The sequence below is a fragment of the Theropithecus gelada genome, chromosome 6, assembly GCF_003255815.1.
Source record: "Theropithecus gelada isolate Dixy chromosome 6, Tgel_1.0, whole genome shotgun sequence".
NCBI classification, from domain to species: domain Eukaryota; kingdom Metazoa; phylum Chordata; class Mammalia; order Primates; family Cercopithecidae; genus Theropithecus; species Theropithecus gelada.
The window spans coordinates 85969573-85995255 of NC_037673.1; the positions used below are offsets into that span (position 1 = coordinate 85969573).

A 25683-nucleotide genomic window follows, 5' to 3' on the forward strand; every position below is an offset into this window, starting at 1 on the left:
TTTTTCCAATAACACCACCACTAGTTGAGGTTAATAAGGACCTAAAGCAGCTGCCCTCATTTGGGTACCTTAGTTTTTCTTTTTCTTTTTCTTTTTTTTTTTGGTATGTTAATTTTTTTTTTTTTTTTTTTTTTTTTTTTTTTTTTTGGTGAGACGGACTCTCGCTCTGTCACCCAGGCTGGAGTGCAGTGGCACGATCTTGGCTCACTGCAAGCTTCGCCTCCTGGGTTCACACCATTCTCCTGCCTCAGCCTCCCGAGTAGCTGGGACTAGAGGTGTCCACCACCACACCTGGCTAATTTTTTTTTTTTTTGTATTTTTAATAGAGACGGGGTTTCACTGTGTTAGCCAGGATGGTCTCGATCTCCTGACCTTGTGATCCGCCTCCTCGGCCTCCCAAAGTGCTGGGATTACAGGCGTGAGCCACCGCGCCTGGCCTGGTATCTTAATCCTTAAAGTAGATAATCACATAGGTCAACAGACTGTATGACAAAATGATTATTGGTGTAGTTTTCAGGGCCAATAGGAAAATTATGCATCTTTTTTACCTCTAATATGAGAGCAAAGTAGGAAATGGGTTAACAGGTTAAATAGACTACAGAAGTTCATCTTTTAAGTTGATTGTAAAACTTAGTGCCTGTAAAACACAGTATTTCAATAAAACTGCTCCTTTCTACAATACAGATAAAAGGGATATTAAAATACATAATTGATTTGAAAAAAAACCTTTGTGTCTTAATTTAAACAGGATACAGATTATAAACCAGTACCACTGAAAACAGGAGAAGGTGAAGAATATATGCTGGCTTTGAAACAGGAGTTGAGAGAAACAATGAAAAGAATGCCTTATTTTATGGAAACACCTGAAGAAAGACAAGGTACCATATTGGAGTCTTTGATTATGTGTCTTAATGTGTACAGATGAAACAGTGTTTAAGCACAAGATATATAATCATTGAATGTTGATTGATTCTATTCAATAAAAAATTATCAACCACTTTGAAAAAGCATATTTATGTTGCTTTAACAGAAAAAATACTTTAAATTTTGATATTTTATTTTTAGAAATAGCTTTCACAATAATTTTATATGTTCAGTGAAAATTATGAAAAACAGGAAAATTTTGAAAAGTAAAAATTACCCATGCTTATGTCTAGAGAACCACTATTAATATTTTGTTATATAGTCCAGATTTTTTCTTATGCATGCATATTCTCTTTACAAAATTAGATTCATATTACTTTGTATCTTTTTTCAATCAGTAGCGTATTAGCATTTTCACATATCCTTATTATTCTTGGCAAACATGACTTTTAATGACTGGTAGTCTACTCTGTGGATATAATATTAACTGTAACTAATTTCCTGCTTTTTAAAGATTATTTCCAATTTTTTGCTTGTATATATAATGCTGTGATTATTATCATTATACATAAACCTTTATTCATGTCTCCAATTATTTAATATTTAGGTTAAAAAAATTAAGATTTGATTTTGGTTTTTCATTTAGGTATTTGATATGATGTAAAATATGTGTTCATTAGTGCTGCTTAGTGAAGAAAGGAAACATTATAGTTGGAGAGGGCTCAACAGTCTCAGACTAGAAGTGGGAAGTGGTTTTATAGGAAAGGAAAGGATTCCTGCGTAGCTATTTAGCACAGCAGTACTATATTGATTTTTCACTTTCTGCCCTTGATTGTTGAAATTAGAGAGACTGATACCATCTTTGAGTTCTCAAAACAACATCATTAAAACATGAGAAATTAATAGTGTCATCTCATTCCATTAGTATTAAAAATACATTCCATTTTTCCTCTCTCTAGAATAGTTTGAATTGGCTGAGTCAAAAAAGGAAGCCTTGTGTAATGATCTTAGCATGTGCTTATAATTATAAGAAGCATTTTAGACAAATTCATTTAATTCTCAAAACATAGCTGCTTTGAGTTATATAATGGTTTGATAAGAGATATTTTATCTCAAAAATACTTAATTGTTTTTGGTTTTTTTTGTAATAGAATGGAGTCTCACTCTTCTCACCCAGGCTGGAGTGCAGTGGTGCAATCTCGACTCACTGCAACCTCTGCCTCCTGGGTTCAAGTGATTCTGACATCTCAGCCTCCTGAGTAGCTGGAATTATAGATGTGCAATACCGTGCCCAGCTAATTTTGATATTTTTACTAGAGACGTTTCACCATGTTGGCCAGGCTGGTCTGGAACTCCTGACCTCAAGTAGTCTGCCCGCATCAGCCACCCAAAGTGCTGGGATTACAGACAGACGTGAGCCACTGCGCCTAGCCTAATACTGAAATTTTTAACTTCCATGAATATGTTGTATGCTTTCATCTGTTTGAGTTCTAAAATAAAACTCTTCATTTTAAAGATTTCAAAAAGACCAAATGAACTAATCAGTATTCATTCTTATTAGAAAAAATAGTAATGCAGGGTATACTTTAGTGCTTTTAAAATTGATCTTTTCTCAATGGTACAGATTTACTTAGCTGAATGTGGTTGTTATTAAAACACATGTCTAATTTAAAAGTACATCAAATTAGACCAGGCACAGTGGCTTACTCTTGTAATCCTAGCACATTGGGAGGCTGAGGCAGGCGCATCACCTGAGGTCAGGAGTTTGAGACCAACCTGGCCAACATGGGGAAACCCTGTCTCTATTAAAAATACAAAGATTAGCCAGGCGTGGTGGCCCGTGCCTGTAATTCCAGCTTCTCAGGAAGCTGAGGCAGGAGAATCGTTTGAACCGGGGAGGTGGAGGTTGCAGTGAGCTGGGATTATGTCACTGTACTGCAACCTGGGCAACAGAGTGAGACTCTGTCTCAAAAAAAAAAAAAAAAAAAAAAAAAGTGTATCAAATAATTAAAGCATTTATGTGAGTATTTTAGACAGGGATATTAAAAACATAATGTTGTCAGTGGGGCGCGGTGGCTCACGCCTGTAATCCCTGCGCTTTGGGAGGCTGAGGCAAGCGGATCACGAGGTCAGAAGATCGAGACCATCCTGGCTAACACGGTGAAACCCCATCTCTACTAAAAATACAAAAATTAGCAGGGCATGGTGGCGGGTGCCTGTAGTCCCAGCTACTCGGGAGGTTGAGGCAGGAGAATGGCGTGAACCCGGGAGGTGGAGCTTGCAGTGAGCCGAGATTGTGCCACTGCACTCCAGCCTGGGTGACAGAGCGAGACTCTGTCTCTTAAAAACAAACAAACAAACAAACAAAAAACTATAATTCTGTTGTTGGTCTATGGGAGTGGTTGGCTTGTACTTGGATTAAGGGGCACTTTATCTTTGATAACTAGGCAATAAAGTATTTTAAAAATAAGGGGTTTTTTTGCTTTTATTTCTTTCAGGGGAAAACTCTTGTATAGAAATTTCCAGATTGATACAAGTACATTCTCCCTGAGATCTTCATGTTTACTTCTGTCTTTTTTTTTTTTTTTTTTTAATTTTGTATTTTAGAGATGAGGTCTCGCTCTGTCACCCAGGCTAGAGTGCAGTGGCACGATCACAGCTTACTGCAGCTTCCAAACTCCTGGGCTCAAGTGATCCTCCTACCTCAGCCTCTTGAGTAGCTGGGACTACAGGCACACACCACCATGCCTGGCTAATTTTTTATTTTTATTTTTTTTGTAGAGACAGCAGTCTCGTTTTTTTGCTCACAGTGGTCTTGAATTCCTGGCTTCAAGCGATCCTCCCATCTCGGCCTCCCAAAGTGCTGGAATTATAGGCCTGAGCCGTCACACCCAGCTTACCTCTCTTTCCTGATATAGTGTGTTTAAAAAACACTCATGTTAAAAATAAAGGTTTTTCTATAAAATATATACATTTATATGTGCATATATAGGTTTATATAATATGTGTATATATGTGCATGTATAAATTTATATAATATCCATGCTATGAGTGAAAAAGAATTGGCCAGACTGAACAGAACCACCCTACTGTCAGAATCATATTCCGGATAGAGATACTGCATGACTGTGCCTTCGCCAGGTGCATCACTTGCCACTTGTGTTCTTTAGGAAAGAGAGACTTAAGGGCTACTGTAAAGAACTAAATCATTAGACACTAGGACAGACAAATAGGGTGGGAGATCTCAAGACTTCCTGATAGTCAAGTGGCTGGTGGCTCAGGGCATTGAGATCAGTCCTAAAGAACTGAAGGCATGGAATGAACATTTTTCATGTTGCAATGTCTTCAAAGTTTGTTTTTAATGTTTTCAGGTAGAATTATAGAAATGATTAGTATTTTGCATCAAAATTTGTTATATAATAAAGGAAAAACACCAATGAATATTATTTAGTGAATTTTAGCTGTAAGAGGATGTAGAGATCGTCCAGTCCAGTGGTTTCTAGCTCAAGCTCCTGAACTACAGGGTCCTTTGAGGTAGAAACATGATTCTGACAGTGGTGATGGTGTCATAAGTCATTTTCAGAACCTCACAGCTTAATGGAAATAATACGTTTACTTAAATACGTCCATAGGTTTGTTACTGAATAAATGGAATTTGGCTTACTAATTCTTGCTATACCATCCGTGTCCGTGAGACTCAATATAAATTTTTGACGGTATTTTTGGAGCAGTTCTTATTGTTTGTGTGATTGATATTCATAACTTTTATTCTTGCGTAGAGGTTTTCTAAAGAAGAAACAGAAATTTACTTAAAAAGGAAAACTCATTTTATCTTAGAATACCATATCAGCCCATTGAACCCTTTTATATATCTAAGATAACTGTGGAATCTGAGTGATCTTATTTTTTCTCTATCTTGAAATACCTTCCTATTTCATCATCATAGATATTACCTTATCATTATTCATCAGACATTCCCCACTATACTGAAAAAAAGAATAAATATAAAAAATGGGAGAATGATGGAATTGACTGTGCAATTGAAATAAATTATCACTATTATGTCATCATATAGTTTTCGTGTTGCATTGTCCAAAGTATTATATCTGTGTTTTAAGGAGACATAAAGTCTTCACAGACCTTCATATTTGTAGTTGCTCTGTTTTAATTTTCATTTAATACAATTGAAAATTTCAAAATTTTTTAATTTTCTGCTCATAATGTCCAAAATTGACAGTAAAACATATTCCACAGTTCTTAGATGAATCAGAAGACAAATGCAAAGAGATAGATAGCTCTCTGGATGCTAATGATGATGATTAAATTGATTGTATAAGCAAAATCTCAGACTGAGTCTTCAGATGACATTGTCTTCAGTGAATTTTCTCAAGTTCAAGAATCAATGAGTAAACACTATCTCCAAGAATTAAAAAGGAATTATGGTGACCTTGTACAGTCAATCTTTGAAGAAGACCTCATCGTGTAATACTTTGTATCAAAAACCTGGAACATCCCATTTGCTAAAATGAGGTGATCGTTTTTGTTTTGTTTTATGATATTTATGCACCAAAATTAATTTGATCTGTTTTGTAACTGGCAAATACTCAACATAAAGGCAGAGACAATAATGATCAAAAGGAAATTGATTATATAGACATGAAATTGTTTTTTGGATTGATCATGTTAATTGGTGATTTTAAATTTAATAATGAAAATATTTTGCAAGTATAGAGCAAAGAAGATGGCTGGGCCATCCTCTCTTCAATAGAAGTATGAGACATGAAAGTTTTTTAAAATACTGCATTTTAGATATGTAAGTACAAGAAGACTTGGAAGTAGTGATAAGCTAGATTGTACTAGAAATGCATTTGTAATATGAAATTATTTAGATGATACACCTATGAGAAAAAGAACCAGAGGAAACGATAAGTTAGAACCTATTAAAGATGCATTTGGAATCTGGGATCAGGAAATACAGAAGGCATATATTCTAGGTTTGTGTGTGGCAGCTGATGCACAGAAAACTGCATTCAAATGACTTTGCCCATTTTGGTTAAATTTACCTTCAAAACCAGTAAAACATGTAATATAAATTTGGATTTGCTATAGTTAATTGCTTAGTAAAATCTCCAATAGCTTTATTTATTTGTTTTTATTTGAGACAGGATCTTGTTCTGTCACCCAGGCTGGAATGCAGTGGCATAATCTCAGCTCACTGCAGCCTCCACCTCCCAGGCTCAAGCGATCCTTCCACCATAGCCTCCCAAGTAGCTGGAACCACTGGCATGAGCTACCATGCCTGGCTAATTTTTGTATTTTTTGTAGAGATGGGGTTTCACCATATTGCTCAGGCTGGTCTCAAACTCCTGGACTCAATCCACATGCCGTGGCCTCCCAAAGTGCTGGGATTACATCCATCCTGAGCCACTGTGTTGGGCCTAGTTTTATGATTTTTAAGTAACAGCTTTACTGAGACACAATCCACATGTGTAAAATTTACCTCTTGAAGTGTACAATTAAGTGACTTTTAATATAGCTACAGAGCTACGCAGCCAACACCACTATTTAATTTTTGTTTGTTTTGAGACAGAGTCTTGCTCTGTTACCCAGGCTGGAATGCAGTGGCATGATCTAGGTTCACTGCAACTTCTGCCTCCTGGATTCAAGTGATTCTCTTGCCTCAATCTCAGTACCTGTAATCTCAGTACCTGGGATTACAGGCACACGCCACCGCACCTGGCTAATTTTTTTTGTATTTTTAGTATAGATGGCGTTTTACCATGTTGGCCCAGCTGGTGTTGAACTCCTGACCTCAAGTAATCTACCTGCCCCGGCCTCTCAAAGTGCTGGGATTACAGGTGTGAGCCACTGCACCCAGCCATTCTGGGATTACAGGTGTGAGCCACTATGCCCAGCCACTATCTAAGTTTTTAGAAGCTTTTTGTCATCCAGAAAAGAAATTCTGTAACCTTTAGTAGTCAGTCCCTACTCTTCCCTCCTTCCAACCCGTGGCACCAGAAATCTGCTTTCTGTCTGTGGAGACTTGTCTGTTCTGACCATGTCATATAAGTGGAATCCTGTAATATGTGTCTTTTTGTGACTGGCTTCTTTCACTTGCCATAATGTTTTCAAGGTTCATTCATGGCTTACTGCATATGAGTGCTTCATTCCTTTTTATGGCTGAATAACATTCCACTGTATGGATATATGCCACATTTTGTTTATCCACTCATCACTTGATGGGCATTTGGGTCAGTTCACTTTCAGGATTACATGAGTTATCCTGTCATGAACATTCCTGTACATGTTTTGTGTGAACGTATGTTTTCATTTCTGTTGAGTATGCACATAGGATCATATGGTAACTCTGTATTTCACATATGGAGGAACTGCCAAACTGTTTTCTAAAGCGGGTGTACCGTTTTACATTCCTATCAATAATACATGAGGGTTCAAATTTATCCATATCCTTGCCAATGTTTCTTATTGTTTTTTTGATCCTAGCCATCCTAGTGGTTGTAACACAGTATCTCATTGTAGTTTTGATTTGAATTTCCGTAATGATTAGCGATGTTGGACATCTTTTCATGCTTTTTGTCCATTTTTGTATCTTCTTTAGAGAAATGTCTATTCAAATCCTTTATACCCCTTTTTAATTGGGTTCCAATGATTAGTTTTCAATAGCTATTCTTTTATCTGTTATCTTTTTTATTTATTCTCTGTATTTCATTATTTGAAATTAACCTAAAAATATTTTAAAATATAAAAAATGGTCTATTGTACCCAGAGGAAAAAGGCTAAAAATTGTTTTTTCTGGTATACTGAAGGTTAAAATTATTTAAAATATGGAATCTGTTTTGGAGAAAATTCTTAAAAAGAAGTCGTTGTGTTACAAATGCTAGGAATCTCTCATTTGTGCTGACTTCGTTTTACAGGTGAAAAACTTGGCAAGATTAGTTAAAACATTTGACCTGAAGTCAAGCAGTTAAAATACCTAGAAAAACCTGATCTCTTGGTCTCTGATCTACTGCTTATTTTAGTTACCTTTCTGTCATACGTGGTTGTATTATTTGGAAGCATATTTTTAACATAGAAGAAAAATCAGTACGTATTTGGTCCCTGGTTTTTATCTATTCATCTTTAGTATTACCTTTCGCTTTTCATGACTAACTCCTGAACTACTTTTTATGATGAACATGGCTTCAAGCTTTTGTGTGATAGTGTTGCTTTCCAACTTGTGCTGCTAGGAAAGAGTTTGTGCCCTCCTTAAGGGTGTTTCTTGTGATAAGGTGGACCAGTCTGAAGCAAGAGCCGCAGTTGTGGCTTTACTGGTTTTGGCAAGCTCAGAGGATCCCTGCAGAGTTTTCAGCAGTTGGCATGTAGGGCTTGCAGCTTACTCATTTATGCCTCACATTGGTAACCCCTCACCAAGTCCAACTTTGCCTACTCTTACCCTTTTTCCCATTCTCTTATGTACAAATATAGGAAACTCCCTGCATGTGAAATAAAAAATGTTATCTCTTGTTTTCAATTATCTTAAAGGAATGGCTTAAGTTCAGGGTTACTCTTGATTTTCCTAATGAGTTCTTTATTCTTTTTTTCTCCTAGATATTGAAAGGTATAGTAAAAGATACATGAAGGTATACAAGGAAGAATGGATACCAGGTAACTGCAAAACACACAATATGGAAACAATTTTTAAAGGCTGTCTCTCTCACCTCATATTTTTTTTTAGGCTAAGTTTTCTATTTTTACCATAGGAAAATTGAGTCTGGTTCTTTTATTGTGATTAATTAGTAATATAAATCTGTTAGAAACTAAGGTGAAAAGATTTTTATGCTAAAACAAGGAAGAGTTGAAGTGCTTTTGTGGAAGTTCTTAAACTATATATATATGTGTGTGTGTGTGTGTGTGTATATATATATGTTTGTTTGTTTTGTTTTGTTTTGTTTTGAGATGGAGTCTCGCTCTGTCGGCCAGGCTGGAGTGCAGTGGTGCAATCTCAGCTCACTGCAAGCTTCACCTCCAGGTTTTCATGCCGTTGTCCTGCCTCAGCCTCCCGAGTAGCTGGGACGATAGGCGCCCACCACCACGCCCGACTAATTTTTTGTATTTTTACTAGAGACAGGGTTTCACTGTGTTAGCCAGGATGGTCTTGATCTCCTGACCTTGTGATCTGCCCACTTTGGCCTCCCAAAGTGCTGGGATTTACAAGCGTGAGCCACTGTGCCCAGCCCTTAAAATATATTTTTTATAAAAATAGGACAGGCCAAACAAACCATTTGGATTTTCCAATTTAATTAGCCACAATCACAATTTTAATTTGTAGTACCAAGAAGCACAAATACTATGCTCCTGAGCAATTTTAGAGCATTTGAAGAGAAAACAAAATTCTTGTTTTAAAGGTATTTTAAGCCAAGCTCATGGATCTTCCTTTCTTTTAAGCAGACTAGTTTTAGTTGTTAGGTTTCTTTTTCAAAAGAACTATATCTAAAAAGAAGCTTTACCTTGAGTATGGACAAGTTAGAAGGGGCCGTAAAGGAGATCTCATCCCACTCATTCATTTTGCAAATAAAAACAGTTGTCATAGAAATAAAGTGACCTGTCAGATACTGTTAGAACCCAGGTCTTCTCATTTTAATTCACATTCTTTTTATGTCTCTGTCCTTGGTCTTTTATGGAAACTGCCCTTATGTAAAAACATAAATGGCATTAATAGCATTATCATTTTCACAGATTATAGTACTATCTTTTCAGTGTTGGTAAGGTTGGAAACAACTTAGGTCTCTCATTTCTTCCGTTTCATTAGTATTCATCTCTCAAATGTTTCTCTTTATATATTCCCGTCATGATCTAAAATGAATAGTTTACAAAAACTAAAATATATTCAAAGCAAAATTTATTTTTCAGGTAAAATGACTTGAGATTTAAATGCTTTGTAAAAATGCTCCGAAATTTCTTTATTAGCAGGCAGTATTTTTAAATCAACTTTTATGTTGCTTCAATTTTCTGTTTAACTCTGTGCTTAAAAATTAAAAGAAAGTGACACATTAGAGGAATTATTTAAGTAATATAAGCAAAATTATTTATTGGAGGAAATTTATTTTTGACAGCTATTTATATTTTTAATTTTAAAGTTTTCAGATGTTAGAATTGTTTATTTCATTTTGCATATGTTGGGATTGTGGTAACATACTTTTGAAAAAAAAATTTGTTGCATAAGAAATATATCAACTACAGAAAACTTATGAAATACAAAGTAGTCAAATAAATAAATATAAATAATACTTAAGAAAAACTGTCATAATTCCAGCACCCACAAATAATTACCGTAAGATTTTCTTCCCCAAAAAATTTTATAGCACTGTTTCAAAGCTATTGTAATAAACTTTTCTTTATAGGAGAAAATATATCATTGTCTGTTATATTTGGATTTTGTTTTTTTATATTTCAAGCTAAATTTGTAAAGTCAGATACTAAGGCACTTTATTGTCATTTCCTGGACAACTATTGTGTCCTTCACATAGTTATATTCAATGCCACTAATTCCTAGAGGAAACTGCAATTTTTTTATTTTTTATTTTATGTACAGATTGGAGAAGACTTCCAAGAGAGATGATGCCAAGAAATAAATGTAAAAAAGGTACATTCACTAATATAATAGTAATTCAGGTAGGAAAAGGTTATTTCTTACATTCTGTTAATATGGACTTGTCAACCCAAAATTATACTCAACTGTTCTTAATGCTTTTCTTAAAGTATTTTGTGCCAGACAAGAGGGCTCATGCCTGTAATCTCAGCACTTTGGGAGGCTGAAGTGGGAGGATCACTTGAGCCCAGGAGTTTGAGACCAGCCTGGGCAACATAGTGAGAACTTGTCTCTACATAAAGTTAAAACAAATATTAGCCAAGTGTGGTGGCATGCATCTGTAGTCCCAGCTCCTCGGGAGGCTAAGGTGGGAGGATCACTTGAGCCGAAGAGGCAGAGGCTGCCGTTAACCCAAATTGCACCACTGCACTTAAACCTGGAAGACAGAGCAAGACCTTGACACTCTAAGACCCTGACTCTCTTTCTCCCTCTCTCTGTCCCCCTGTATATATAAAAATGCATTATAACTATTTTGCTAAAGCTTGTTTTTTGTTGTTTATCTTTGGGGTGTTTTTTTCCCTTAGTTGTTGCCTTTTCTTTGTGTCTTATTTTTTAATTTTTAAATTTTATATCTTTTTAGAAATTTCAGTGTTTATTTTACATACAGGGGTACATGTGCAGGTTTGGTATATTGCACCCAGGTAGTGAGTGTACTGCCTAATAGGTAGTTAACCCACTCCACCCCGTCCTCCCCTCCCAACTTTAGTAGTTCACTATGTCTATTGTTCCCATGTTTATGTCCATGTGTGCTCATTAGCACCCACTTATAAGTGAGAACATGCAATATTTGGTTTTCTGTATTTATTCACTTAGGATTTTCCTTTAGTTGTGGAATCCTGGAGATGCTAAGAAAGACTCTTCAATTACTGTGGCCCTTTTCATTTGCATAATTGCAGATTTTTTATTATAGTGGCTACAGTATGAATTATTACTAAAACATTTTAAAATTGGGAAACCAGTAAAATAGAGTTTTATGTTGTATAGAAGAATGCCAAAGTGAATGTTTGCAGTTTGTTTTTCTTTAGTAATTTCATTCAGTAAATAGGTATCTGTTATTGCCAGACATTGTGTTGACAGGAATAAAACTGAGCAAAGTGGGAATAATCCTTGCCCTCATGGAGCTTGTAGTCAAATGGGGTAACATCATTAAACAAAAACACACTGTCCTCATTGGGAAGGGTTCTTTGAGGAAATGGAACTGGAGTTGAGATTGAAGGATGAGTAGGAGTTTACTGAGACACAGTTGTGGAAGAGGAAATAGGGAAATAACAGGTTTGTGAGAGAAAATCAGAAGTTCAGTTCAAAGGTGTTACTTATGGTTCCTTTGAAATATACAAATAGAAATGTTAAATATATTGTTGGACACAGGGGAATGGACTTCAAAATGGAGGCTGTAGTCATTATCAGAGATACGATCATTGAGACCAAAAGAAAGGGTAAGATGGTCTAGGGCAGAATTAGATAATTAGAAGAAAGGAGGGCCTAAACCTGAGCTTACAGGAATGCCAACATTTAATGGGCTGGTAGAGGAGACTGAATGGCAAAGAAGGAAACTGGAAAGAGAGAGGGAGGAGGAGAACCAGGAGAGCAGAGTTACACAAGGTAGTCTGGTATTTCGAAAGGTGGTCAACAATGTTAAAAGATGTTAGACATTGCTGCTAAAAGGTCAAATAGGATTAAGACTGGAAAATGTTCGCTCATTTTTGGCGTATCAGTTATTGGTGACCTCAGTGAGAGCTTTTTGAAAGATTCGCAGAGGTAGAATCCATATTGGAATGGCTTAACCGGTAAATGGAGCTTAGGAAATGGAGACAGCTAGCATACATGAGTCTTCTTAGAATTTTGCTATGAAGAATGAAGAGTGAAAAAGGAAGGTAGCCAGCGAGGTTAAGAACAGTGGGGTTATCAATGAACAGAAGAGAAGGAATTCCCATTCCCTGTTTTAACACCTTTATTGAGATATAATTGACATACAATACAATGCACATATTTGAAGTACATACACAATTTACATGTTTTGCACATGTGTATTTTTTAAAGATACAGTATATAATCATATTTAGCTTGCGTGTAGAATATTTTGAAATATGACAATTTATCTTCTGTCTTTAAAGTGTTGGTTTTTGTTGGGCAAATATATTATTTTCATAATAAAATACCTGTGCATGAATGATACTGGTCATGTCCTAGAGGATCACACATCTGTAGTTGACTTTAAAGCTGAAAAGAATGTGCTCATTTTGGAGGAGTTAACGTTTTCAAATATGTCATCCCTGGGATTTTATACCCACATTAATCATTAGTAAAAGCTCCCAATGTATCAGGATTTCCATTTGTTAATAAACAAAGCAACAATGAAACTTTGTTTCTCATGTTGCTCTAGTATTTTTTATTACATATTGTGTAATTTTTATGTCTTGTTTCTGATAGGCTTGGACTCTCCTTTTTGTTAAGATGTCCTCCATTGATTTACATAGAAGTGAACAGTAACAATAGAGTCAAAGGCTGAAAACAGTTGTTTCTTGAAGAACCAGCTACTGCCATGTGTTAAAAGAAACTATTCAAATATATGCAGATACTTGGTCAAAGATGGGAAAAAAAAATTAGTTTACTTATCTGACCATATTCTTTAGTATCCCTTTAACAAAGGTTTATGTTATGAAATTAAATAATTTGATAAAAAGTTCTTAGAAAAAGACTTCATGATGTAAGTAGAATACATTCTTAGCTAATGTTTTTTGGCATTAATATTATATTTCTTGAGATCTTGTTCATATGTGATGCTATATTTTATTTGTTACAGTTCATATTAAACAGTCTTTGCCCCCAAGGGGGTCAGAGAAAGTTACCCATCATTAAATTTAACTACTACTTTTGTTTGAGGAATCACTAATACATATGTTTGGGAGCTCTGAGCTCAGTAATTCCCTGAGGGGCAATTCAGTATAACACAGTAAATTGTAATTCCATCAGTTATGGGTCATCTACCACAATCTAAAAATTTTCTTTTGTAGGTTAAATGTTAATCTTTAACAAAATTACATCTTCCTGAGCCACATTTTCCTCTTGCAAAGTAATTTCTAAGTGTTTAGTTTTATTTTGGAAAAGAACTGTAATACTCTCTGACCACAATGGGACAATTTTGTCGCTTATCATATTGCTTTGGTAACTGACTGGCAGAATTTATATGTGAAATAGTTCTCTAGACCCTGCACTTTCAGAATAGCCTCAAAATGCAATATTTTTGGTAGGAGTAGAAAAAAAAATTATGTAGCCCAAAGCCATTACAACATTTTATTTCACTTATATGCTTTTGAGTTTTCAGATTCATATGATGAGTATATTCAGTTTAACTATTGTAATCTTTATTCCAAAGATACTGTGTGTTGCATTGTCATCTCTTTCACCATTGGCAAATGCACATATTTGAAGTACATACACAATTTACATTTTTTGCACATATGTATTTAAGGCAGACATATTTTTATTTATTTATTTATTTATTTATTTATTTTTTTATTTATTTATTTATTTTTTTTTGAGACGGAGTCTCGCTCTGTCACCCAGGCTGGACTGCAGTGGCCGGATCTCAGCTCACTGCAAGCTCCGCCTCCCGGGTTCACGCCATTCTCCGGCCTCAGCCTCCCGAGTAGCTGGGACTACAGGCGCCCGCCACCTCGCCCGGCTAGTTTTTTGTATTTCTTAATAGAGACGGGGTTTCACCGTGTTAGCCAGGATGGTCTCGATCTCCTGACCTCGTGATCCGCCCGTCTCGGCCTCCCAAAGTGCTGGGATTACAGGCTTGAGCCACCGCGCCCGGCTTTTTATTTTATTTTAAAGATACAGTATATAATCATATTTAGCTTGAATGCAGAATTTTGAGATATGGCAATTTATCTTCTGTCTTTTATACCATTCATTTTTATTGGGCAAGTATATTATTTTCATAATAAAATACTTGTGCCTGAATGATACTGGTCATGTCCTAGAGGATCACACATCTATGGTTGACTTTAAAGCCGAAAAGAATATTTATCCTGCACTTCCTTTTTATTTTGCACACCTGGTAAGATTCCTCTGGTTAGAATGAAGTACACTTATCAGTGAAGGAGAAGCCCGTGCAGGTGGATTTGTGGGAGCCTTATCACTATACTCTTGGTACTTCTCTATCTGAGGCAACATTTTAGCGGTTTTGGCCCTAATGATATTAATTGCCAGTACCAATTTTCAGTACTAGTAAAAAATATACTTCAGTCTTAAAAAAAGAAAAATCCTATTAAGTGATTATCATTTATTCCTCATCATTGGAAAATTGGTGAGGTGTGATTTGTTTATTCTTTGAGAAAATTAATTTACTCTGGAAACTATGTGACTGCCTAGGATGCAGTAGCACCATGCTGGACAGCATACACAAAGACAAGGAAATATAATACACAGTTGCAGTTGCAGAAAAATGTGTTAACTGGTAGTTTTACTTCAGCAGGCCCAAAACCCAAAAAGGCAAAAGACGCAGGCAAAGGCACATCACTCACTAATACTGCAGATGTGTTGAAAAAAATTGAGGTAAGATTTTCTTCTTACTATACAAGTGAACTGAAAAAATGTAAAAGATCCTACCTCCTTTTGCTTTCTTGTCTCAACCTTTCAGCATTCTCTTACTTTTTAATAATGAAAATTTGGCAGAAGTGAACCCAGCGTTTAAGGTAACTGGGAAGGTTTGAACTTTGTGGGCTGGGAGATATGGAGGGTCTGTCCTGTCCTTCGTTACCACTTGCCTGGCCACTTACCTCATCTTGTGTCACCTCTTTTTCACTGTATCCCCCTTTCCGCTTGTATTTGAATCATGCAGGGGGAGAGAAACATGAAAAAGTTTTACAAAGAGTTACATATGTAATTCTTTTAAAAACTTCTCATTTTTCCTCCTGTTGGTTAATATGTACTGTTTTAATGCTTTTTTGGTCTTATGTTAAGTATTGAATATTGAGGGAAAACTGTATTTTATAGAACTTATTTTTATAGCTTTCTTTATCTAAATATTTCACAAATAAAAATGTAAGATTCAGAAGGTTAAAACACTGAAAATTTTAAAAATTTAAATATTTCAAAAATTTAAAAATGTAAGATTCAGAAGGTTAAAACACTGAAAAATTTCCCTCCTATTCCTTTCTTTAGCCATCCAGTTCCCTTCCTATAGGCAACCAATATTACTAGTTTCTTATATGTATTTTTCAGAAGTATTTCATACATAGCAAATACGAGGTTTTTTTTTTCTTTTTAAAGACAGAGGTAGCGTATTACATTCTGCATTTTCATTTTATCACTTAACAAAATACCTTGGATGTGGTTCCATATCAGTCTGTGTAGAGTTACCTCATCCTTTTTTTTTTTTTTTTTGGCTGCACTATAAAAATGAACTGTAATTTATTTAATTAATGTCCTACATAATTGGACATACAGACATTATGTTTCATCTAGTGTTTTGCTGTTATTAACAGTGCTGCAATGAATTCATGTTAAGTATGTCATTTCACATGTGTAGGGTAGCTTTCTACAATATTTGTTTGGTCAGTACTTACGTGCACTGTATGAAATGGATAGCTATTGTTACATTGCTCTTTATGGAGATTATATCAATTAACTACCATTATCAGTGCATGCATTGTCTTGCTTTGATGATGATGATGACAGTAACAGCAAACACTTTATTGAAACTTATTCTGTGCCAGCCTCCTTGATGAGCTCTTTACATATGTTATGTTCATAAAAGTTCGTAACAACAAGGAGAGGTGGGTATTATTCCTTCTTTACAGATGAGGAAGTCAAGGCTTTAAATTTTTTACTTGCCTGGCCAAGTAGGCACAGCTACTTGGTAGTGGAAACTCATATTTTTATTTTATTATTTGACCAGTACTTGAGTTAGAGATAACATGTCTGAAAAATAAAGCCAGAGTACTGATGAAGGAGCAGTGATAACTGTCAGGTTTAACTATACTGGAATGATGGGACTGCAGTTCTAGCCAGTTCGTATTGATTGAACTCAGGTTCTGGCTATGCTTAAAGCTTCCTGTAGAAAACTTACTAAGACGACATGTGCTGTAAGGAAGATTGATCTGGACCTCTGGGTGTGGTTTCTCCTGGTAACAAATTGTGTTTCCATATTCTCTACATTTAAACACCTTTTTCAGGACACATACTGGTAAAACTGGAAATTTAAATCTAGAAATACCAATGAGTTTAGTAGAGCAAAAGTTGTTCCCAGATGACTCTCTTATTGCTGATTTTTTCAGCAAAAACAGTAGCAAATTTTTTTATAATAGTACATTAATGGATGGATAGGGAGTGACATACATTCAAATCTCATGATTAATGTGTGAGTAATTAGTGGTAAACTAATATCTGAGGTTTCTTTTTTCTGCATAACAGGAGGCTCTGTATGGTGGCTGTAAGGCTGTATAATATTTAAACCAGAAGAACTGCTCTCTGTCCATAATTGAACACTGTTTTCAGTGTCCTTATATTATTCATTTTATTCTTAAATCTGTAAAGTAGTAAGGTTAGATGGTTAAATCTCAACAGGAGAGAAAATGGAGACTAGTAAGTAGAAGAGCTGAAACTAGTAGCTTAATGCAAAAGGAATGAAGCAGTGAGACAATGTATGTGACTTTGAGATCAGTTTTTATTAAAAAGTTGTATAAATCTGCTATTTTTAACGTATTTTATGAGTCTGATTTAGATCTATATGGTGGAAATAAAGATGAGAATTTTTTTTAAAGATATTTGAGATAGCAATAATAGAAATATAGACTTCCTAGTTCCTATGTGGCACTGTATTTAAAAAGTACTTTTGGCCAGGCGTGGTGGCTCATGCCTGTAATCCCAGCTCTTTGGGAGGCTGAGGCAGGTTGATCACAAAGTCAGGAGATCGAGACCGTCCTGACTAACACAGTTGAACCCCGTCTCTACTATAAATACAAAAAAATTAGCCGGGTGTGGTAGCCGGCGCCTGTAGTCCCAGCTACTCGGGAGACTGAGGCAGGAGAATGATGTGAACCTGGGAGGTGGAGCTTGCAATGAGTCGAGATCGTGCCACTGCCCTCCAGCCTGGGTGACAGAGCAAGACTCCTTCTCCAAAAAAAAAAAAACCGTACTTTTACATAACTGGTTTAAATAACTATGTTCTTAATTATAAAATAATAGCATGATTTTTTAGACATAGTGTGTACCCTGCACAGAGCTAAATAAATATGGCACTACAGTTTCCTATTAACTACACAAACTTATTGGTTGCAGGTCTTTTTACTGTGATCTGATTAAAATATAAAAAAAAAGTTATAATATTAACATAGCATCATATATGTGTGTATATCTTATTATAGATGCTGCAAAAGATCCATAAGCACGCTTTACTCGCACTTTTCCAAAAGGATTTCCATTTGGAAAAATTGCACACATTATATTGTAGTAATAACTCATATAAGACAACATATGAGTCAGTATCAAGATAAATCATCTTATGTCTATTACCTTGGTGTTATTTGTTCTGCCTGAGTGGGTTAAGCAGACAGGAAAGGTAGAGTTTGAATTTTGATTAGAAATTGAGCCTATCTAATGTAGTCTCTCTATTGTCTTTGGTTTCCTTAAATTCAAATTTGAATTAATTACAATTTTTAAAGATACGCATTTAAGAACCAATAAAGGAATAGCTAAGCTGTAGTTACTCCAGATATAAAACCTGTTTTCTCTCTATATGTAATCTACAAAGCAAATACTTTATAATAGAGATGGAGTGTTTGCAGATTCATGCATTAATATTCCAATTTCTGTTTAGGGGACTAATCACATTTTAGCTGAGATGATTTATGCCTTAATTATGAGTATTAATATGTGAAATTATTGACTCCTGGAAAACTTGTGAAATTCTATCATATGTGCAAATTGAGCATAGTACAATTTAGTGAACAGATAATGACAGTAATGAACATAGGTCACTTTTTATTTAATGAAAAAAATTGTTGGTAGTCCTAATAAAAATACAAAGATATAATTTTAAAGTTAATTTTGTGTACTATTCCCTGATGGTTCCACTTGTGGATAAGTGGAACTCTCATGGAATCAAAGCTTTCCAAACTGCATCTCTCTTTTGTCTTCTTTTTTAGAATTTCTAATAATTGCTGGTATTGACTGTGATTTGAGTTTTAATTTCTCTCTTTCTTCTCCATCTGCCAGATATATTAAGAAACAAGAATTCCTGGCAACAGGAAGTAAATAATGAGAGAGAAAAGAGATAAAGACACAGATAAAATGCAACTAGGATAATCTAGCCCAGCATGACTTGCTATTATAATAATAGTGTTAAATGGTCTCATGTATAAAGTGAAACATAGACATTTTGAAATAATACTATTACCTTATTTTTTCTCCTTTTATGTTAGAAGGAAAACAAAATAACATCCTAAAAGTTCTCCATAAACTAAGTCACCTCAAATATTTTAGAAGGAGGTAGGATAGACCGCGAGGTACTGTGGCTCATGCCTATAATCCCAGCACTTTGGGAGGCTAAGGTGGGCAGATCTCTTGAGACCAGGAGTTCGAGACCAGCATGGCCAACATGGAGAAACCCTGTCTCTACTAAAAAATTAGCCAGGCTTGGTGGTGTGCGCCTGTAGTCCCAGCTACTCAGGAAGCTGAAGCAGGAGAATCACTTGAACCCAGGAGGAGGAGGCTGCGGTGAGCCGAGATCGTGCCACTGCACTCCAGCCTGGGTGACAGAGAGAGACTTTCTCTCAAAAAAAAAGAGAAGGTAGGAGGGAAATTAAGCATTGTGCATTAGAGCTGATAAGCCCAGTATTAATCTGAAACCCAATTATTAAGTAACAAAATCAAAGAAAATGCTGGTTTCATGGTGAGATAGTAAATTCCTTCTTTCTTGAGTTGACTGATAGTTTCCTAGTGGTGACCTGGAGGTGGTGTTAAGATGGGATTAGAATAAGGTGATAGATAACTGTTCCCTTAAGGCTAAGCAGGGAAGTCAGCAGTCTAGTGGTTTCCATAAGCCTGTAATCCCAGCACTTTGGGAGGCCGAGGCGGGAGGATCACGAGGTCAGAAGATTGAGACCACCCTGGCTAACACGGTGAAACCCCGTCTCTACTAAAAATACAAAAAATTAGCCAGGTGTGCTGGCGGGCGCCAGTAGTCCCAGCTACTCGGGAGGCTGTGGCAGGAGAATGGCGTGAACCCAGGAGGCGGAGCTTGCAGTGAGTCGAGATTGCGCCTCTGCACTCCAGTCTGGGTGACAGAGCGAGACTCCGTCCCCCCTCCCAAAAAAAAAAAAAAAAAAAAACAAATTAATGAAACATGCTTATACCAGGAATTGGAAAAAAGAGACGATGGTGAAAAATCAGATGAGGAAAATGAAGATAAAGAAGGCAGCAAAGAGAAAAGTAAAGAAGGTGATGATGACGATGACGATGATGCTGCAGAACAGGAGGAATATGATGAAGAAGAGCAAGAAGAGGTAATAGTTCATTTGGGGATGGCAGCAAAATAAATAAGGTTTATCTAATAAGGAATCATATATATCGTATGTGCTAAAATCAACAAACAGAAACCAAGATGATGGGAACCAGAAGTATATTATTATCAATGGCATCAATTCCTTGCTATCGAGAGAACTATTATAGCATTGAAATTATAATGATGTCAAATTGAATATAGGAGATAAAAATAACTTGACTGGCAGCTTTGTAAGTATAAATCTGCAAGTTAAGGAGATTGATCAGATTAGTGCAGTTAAGATTTAACAACATAAAAATTTAAGTCAGCAATTCAGGTAACGGAGGGCTTAACCACATAGGTCTAGAGGAGAATCCCTGCAGTGTGTTTCAAATTCCAAAGTGCGTGTGGACACTATCAGAGAAGATTGATAATTTAACCTCAGGTATCTGGCTGAGTCAGGAGGACCCTGTGTTTTCGATTTGGGATGCCTAACTTTTAGAATGAAATGCACATAGTACATTTCAGAAGTAGCTTGAGTCAATCAGGTATATTTTTAGCAGGGTAACTTTGCAGACCACAGCCTTGTTGGGACTTTGCAGACACCTCAGACAGTAACCCTAGGTGGAGAGTTTCTTCTCTATTCTGGTGACCTTTGTCTGCATTTCATTTCAGCCTCTTCTACCACATTCTCAAATTTTGCTTCTCCAGAAACTGTTCCAACTATGAAATCTTTACTATATTTATTTTGCATTAAATTTTCTATCTTTTGAAATTTATATTGACATAAACAGAGTAGTGTGGATATATTTTTTATCTGTTTCCGAGTGGCTAGCCAGCTGCTAACCTCATTTCTTCAATAATTTGCTTTCCTCATTGATTTTGAATTCTTCCTGTATCAGCTATTAGATTCCCATTTCTACCTCTGTTCTCTGTTCCATTGATCTATTTTGAATCAACACTAAGCTGTTCCAAGTAGTAGAAGCTTCTGATTATTTGTTTATGCTTGTAGAGCATATCTTCCGTGCTACTCTTTTGTTTTCACAATTTTCCTGAATATTCTGTCTATTCTTTCAGATAAATTTTAAGTCTAAACATTTAAAAATCGAATATGTCACATTTGTGGTAGATCACATTTGTCTCCAGCCTTCTTTTCAGATCATTCATGTTTTTATTTCTATTGCTCTCTGACACGATTGAGACTGTCAGTACTTCTGATCATCTCTTTCCCCTTTACTGGTTCTCTGTTTTAATTTTCTTTTCTAAGAAACTTAGACCCTTGCTCACCCTTCATCTTCTTTTTTGCCATTATTCTTGTCTCTTGTCCTCCCAGCGCACACTCTAGACCAAAGCCAACTTTGATCATTTCCATTCTCTATCTCTTTCCCCTTTCAAATCTGACCTATTGAGCATTTCTTGGGAATCACAGAAATTGATGCCCCTCAAAAAACACTAGCCCCATTTTTCTGGCTAACATGTTTTCTGTTTCTTTTTTTAAGTCAGCTCTTTACAGCAATTATTTTAGATCAACTTCTTTCTTCTTATTTCCCTTTGTTTACTACCTTTTCTTTCACTCTTAGCAGGTGATAGTACCTCCATACAGGAAATGAAGTCATCAAGAGGAAACTCTATTAATTTCATGTTTTCTGCCTGCAAACTCAGTGTCTTCCTTCCTCCTCCTCTTTTTTTTTTTTTTTATCGAGGGAGGAAATCCCCTTTATCCTATTTGGGGGTAACGGTCCTATCCTTTTTTGGAACCATAGTCCTCAGGTCATTTCCCTTTCCATATTTTTAACCTCTTTTTCTGTCTGTCTCTTCCATTCATGTATTAAAACATGTTCATTTCCCATTGTAAAATATGGTGTCTACATTCTCCTTCATGCCATCTCTTGGAAAGCTGCTTTAGCTGTCATCACCCTCCTCCTCCCCCACCATTAGCTCTTTTCAATCTTAGTTTCACCTCCATCCTATTCAAATTATTGCTTTTGACAAGTAGCTTAAAGAAAGAAATTATTGCTACCATGCTCACCACAGACAAATTTTAGCCTTTATGTCACTTAAGTTTTCTGTAGTATTTAACACTTCTGATAGCTCTATTATTAAAATACTATTTCCTGGCCAAGCACAGTGGCTTACTTTGTAATCCCAGCACTTTGGGAGGCCAAGGCAGGCGGATCACGAGGTCTGGAGTTCGAGACCAGCCTGGCCAACATGGTGAAACCCAGTCTCTACTAGAAATACAAAAATTAGCCAGGCATGATGGCAGGTGCCTGTAATCTCAGCTACTTGGGAGGCTGAGGCAGGAGAATCGCTTGAACCCAGGAGGCAGAGGTTGCAGTGAGCCGAGATTATGCCACTGCACTCCAGCCTGGGCAACATATATATATACTTATATATATAAATACATACATTTATAATTTCCTTTAAATTCAACAATTTTCAGCAATTATATGCATCTTCTGTATGTCAGGGATTGTGCTAATTGCCAAGTCGTAGACAAACATGGTAGCTTCCCTTCATTTTTGCTACATGATGCTTCTCATTTTTCTCCTATTTCTGATACATTTTTGTAGTCTCTTGAGTTATTTCTAGTCTTTAAATGTCAGTGTTCTTCAGGGTTCTTCCCTTGGGCTTCTTTTTCTTGCCATAATCTCTCTGATTGATTGCATCCCTCCCCATAGTTACCCTGAATAGACGTGTAACTCCTCAGTTCTTTTTCATTCAACCTATAGTAAGTGTACACTAAGTATATGCTTGGAATTGTACTAGGCAATGGGAATATGAAGATAAGATACAGTTCTTCTCTCAGGGAAATCACTAGAGAGACAAGAAAGGTAACAGTTAATACACAGTGAATAACGCTATGATATGTTAGTACAGGATGCTATAGCGGCACATAAGAGATGCTATGGGCACACCAAAGTCTATTTTAGGCATATCAAAGATGATATTTTAAGGAAGACAATTTAGGTGATCTGAAGAGCTAATCACATCAAGATAGAAACATGGAATGGAGTGGACACTTACAGGGAGAAAAAAGAACATGGAGAGAGGCTTGCAGGTGATGAGAGTGTAGCATCTTAATTTAACTGATAAGATAAATCGGTATGGCTGAACTAGAGGGTGTAAGTGGGCTTATGTTGAGAGATGAAGCTGGAGAGATAAGCAGGTCATTGAGGACTCTGAATGTCAAGCTGAGAAATTTGACTTTATCCTGAGCACTGTGGGGAGCATTCAGGGGTTTTAAACAGTGGAATGGTATAATGATGTTTATATTTTAGAAAGCTCAGTTGCTTTGAATGGAAGAGCCAAGTTTGGGTCATATTTGAAAGCTTATTGCTGTAAACCAGTGGTTTTCAATACTCTTGAAGGGATATTTAGTAGTGTCTGGAGATACATTTGGTTGTCACACTGCCATGGGGGTAGTAGGGTAGTAGTAGGTTCTAGTTTGTGTGGTCAATATTCGAGACAAGACTGGCATTTGCAATGCTCTATTGACAATGTCTGCTTGCACTGAGTTGAGTTGGAACTATATCCGTGTTGAAATTAAGATCTCCTCTAACAAAAACAACAAACATTGGGATTCTAGTAGTTTTAGAATTCTTCATTTAGCCTTAGCAGAATATTAAACAACACCAGTGGGTTTATTTTAACATTTCATTTAAAACAAACAAAAAACCAACAAAAAAACAACAAAAAAACTCCCCATTTTAATAGATGTGTGTTCTGCATGTATGGCTGAGTGAGGGTTGGAAAGGAGATCTTCATTAACACCTTTCTACGTTTAAAATTATTCTTCTCTGCTCTTTTTAGCAATTATTAATTAAAATTTGTGGTAATTTATCCAATGTATTGAGGATTTGATGGCGCATTTTCTTTTGAAGAATAAAATGCGGCAAATTATCTGGTAACACCTATTAGTAAAATCAAGGAAATAAAAACTTGTCTTCTTCAATCTTTTGAATGTTGTAATTGAAGAAAAACACAAGGGCTCAAATGAGAGCCTAGAACCATTTAAGCCATCAGTTTCACTACTGAAATTATAGGTTTCACTACTTTGTACCTGTATCAAGATTACTAACATTACACAATTACCAAATTTGAACCACTTAAACAGAACTTGGAGGAGGTACTCATGTCTAAAACACAAGTACATATGCTTGATTTAGAATACTAGAGTATCCTTTCCTTATTCATCTCCACTTTATGTACAAATCGGCTTACTTTTATTTCTACACAAGTGTTCTTACCAAAGGTCTCCTTTACAATGAGACCTCATTTGAACTCTCAACCATGTCACCCTCCCCTGGTATACAGGCCCCAAGCTTCACCCAGATGTCTAAATATTGCCAAATTTTTTTGGGCACCAGAAAAGCCAGGCCAACTTTCCAGAGATGGGAATGGTTTTAGCTGGATGCAGAAACTTACAGTATCTAGGGAATAAAAAGTAATGAGATAACTATCTAAATAATGCATATACAGTGAATAATACATGTTACTTTTCTTGCATTATGTAAATACATTTATATTAAAAATCCCACTGTCCAGATAGTAAAAAAAAAAAAAATCTTTGGAAAAAAGTTAATAAAATTGATAGGAGAAATAAAATTTATTTAAAAAATTAATAAAATTTGAGAATAGTCTGTATTTCTTACTATAGATAGTAGAGATGTGGAGATTAATCTCTTTTTATAGCAGATATCAGTCATGTGCAAAAATGTACTGACTAGTAAAAGAAACACCCATGGTCTTATCACTCAGCTTTAACAATGGTCAATTCATAGCTAACCTTTCAACCACTCATTGATCTACCCAATCCCTCCCTGTCCACCCATCCCATTCCCTGTGCCCCATGTGCCTTGGATTGCAAAGAAAATCCTAGGCATCGTATCATTTCATCTACAAATATTTCAGTATGGATTCAAAAATAAGGGCTCTTTAGCAACATCACTGTATCATTATAACATACCATACAATGAAATGTAATTCTTAATTTCATCAAATACCAGGCCAGTATTGAATTTTCTTGGTTGTCTCAAAAGGTTTGTTTGTTTCAAACAGAATCCAAATACAATCCATACATTGCAACTGATTAATAACTCTTAGGTTTAATTTATATCCAAAGTGGATTTTTGATTGCAAGATACTGGAGGCCCAGAAAAATAAATAAGAAAGTAAGATTTTGAATTTTTGATAGAAAGCACAGATATTTTCTGAGTTATTTGCATGGACAATAGTCTTATTCAGCCACAAGAAAAAGAAACTAAGAAGCCCTAAATAGAGTATAATATAGGCATCTTAAGGATTTGGTTTGGTATCATGAGGCTTTTTTTTTTTTTTTTTAGGAAGTAAAAGTGTCTCTGGCTTATGCTCAGTTATGCTTTGTGACTAAAAATCTCAGTACTGGGGTAGTCTAATGGATGTTAATGTAAACTGGCTTTTTTTCTTGAGTGTCTGTGCATTTTTTGGGTAAGTGTTTAGAGGTTTAGCTAACTAAACTATGTATCATCCCAGTAAGCTGTAATGTGTTAGTAGCTATATTATCCTATCGAGATGGTATGGGCAACCGTTCATGTTCTCTTAGCTAGTTGGTGCCTGACAAGAGTGGGAGGTGGTGGTCTTAAGGAAGAAAGTAGCACAGGTAAACACAAGCGAAAACTGTTGTGTTTTTGAAGCT

At 35.9% G+C, this 25683-nt stretch overlaps 1 protein-coding gene across 4 annotated transcripts in view; it reads left to right on the forward strand.

Annotated features, from left to right (window-relative positions):
- The window catches only part of POLR3G (RNA polymerase III subunit G), a 41725-nt gene that overhangs the window by 13574 nt on the left and 2468 nt on the right, over positions 1-25683 (forward strand). For all 4 annotated transcript variants that reach the window (XM_025389255.1, XM_025389253.1, XM_025389254.1 and 1 more), the window contains 5 exons: positions 749-878; positions 8473-8529; positions 10457-10507; positions 14994-15076; positions 19882-20028. In XM_025389255.1, the coding sequence (XP_025245040.1) occupies positions 749-878; positions 8473-8529; positions 10457-10507; positions 14994-15076; positions 19882-20028 (468 nt within the window). The remainder of the gene's footprint in view (positions 1-748; positions 879-8472; positions 8530-10456; positions 10508-14993; positions 15077-19881; positions 20029-25683) is intronic.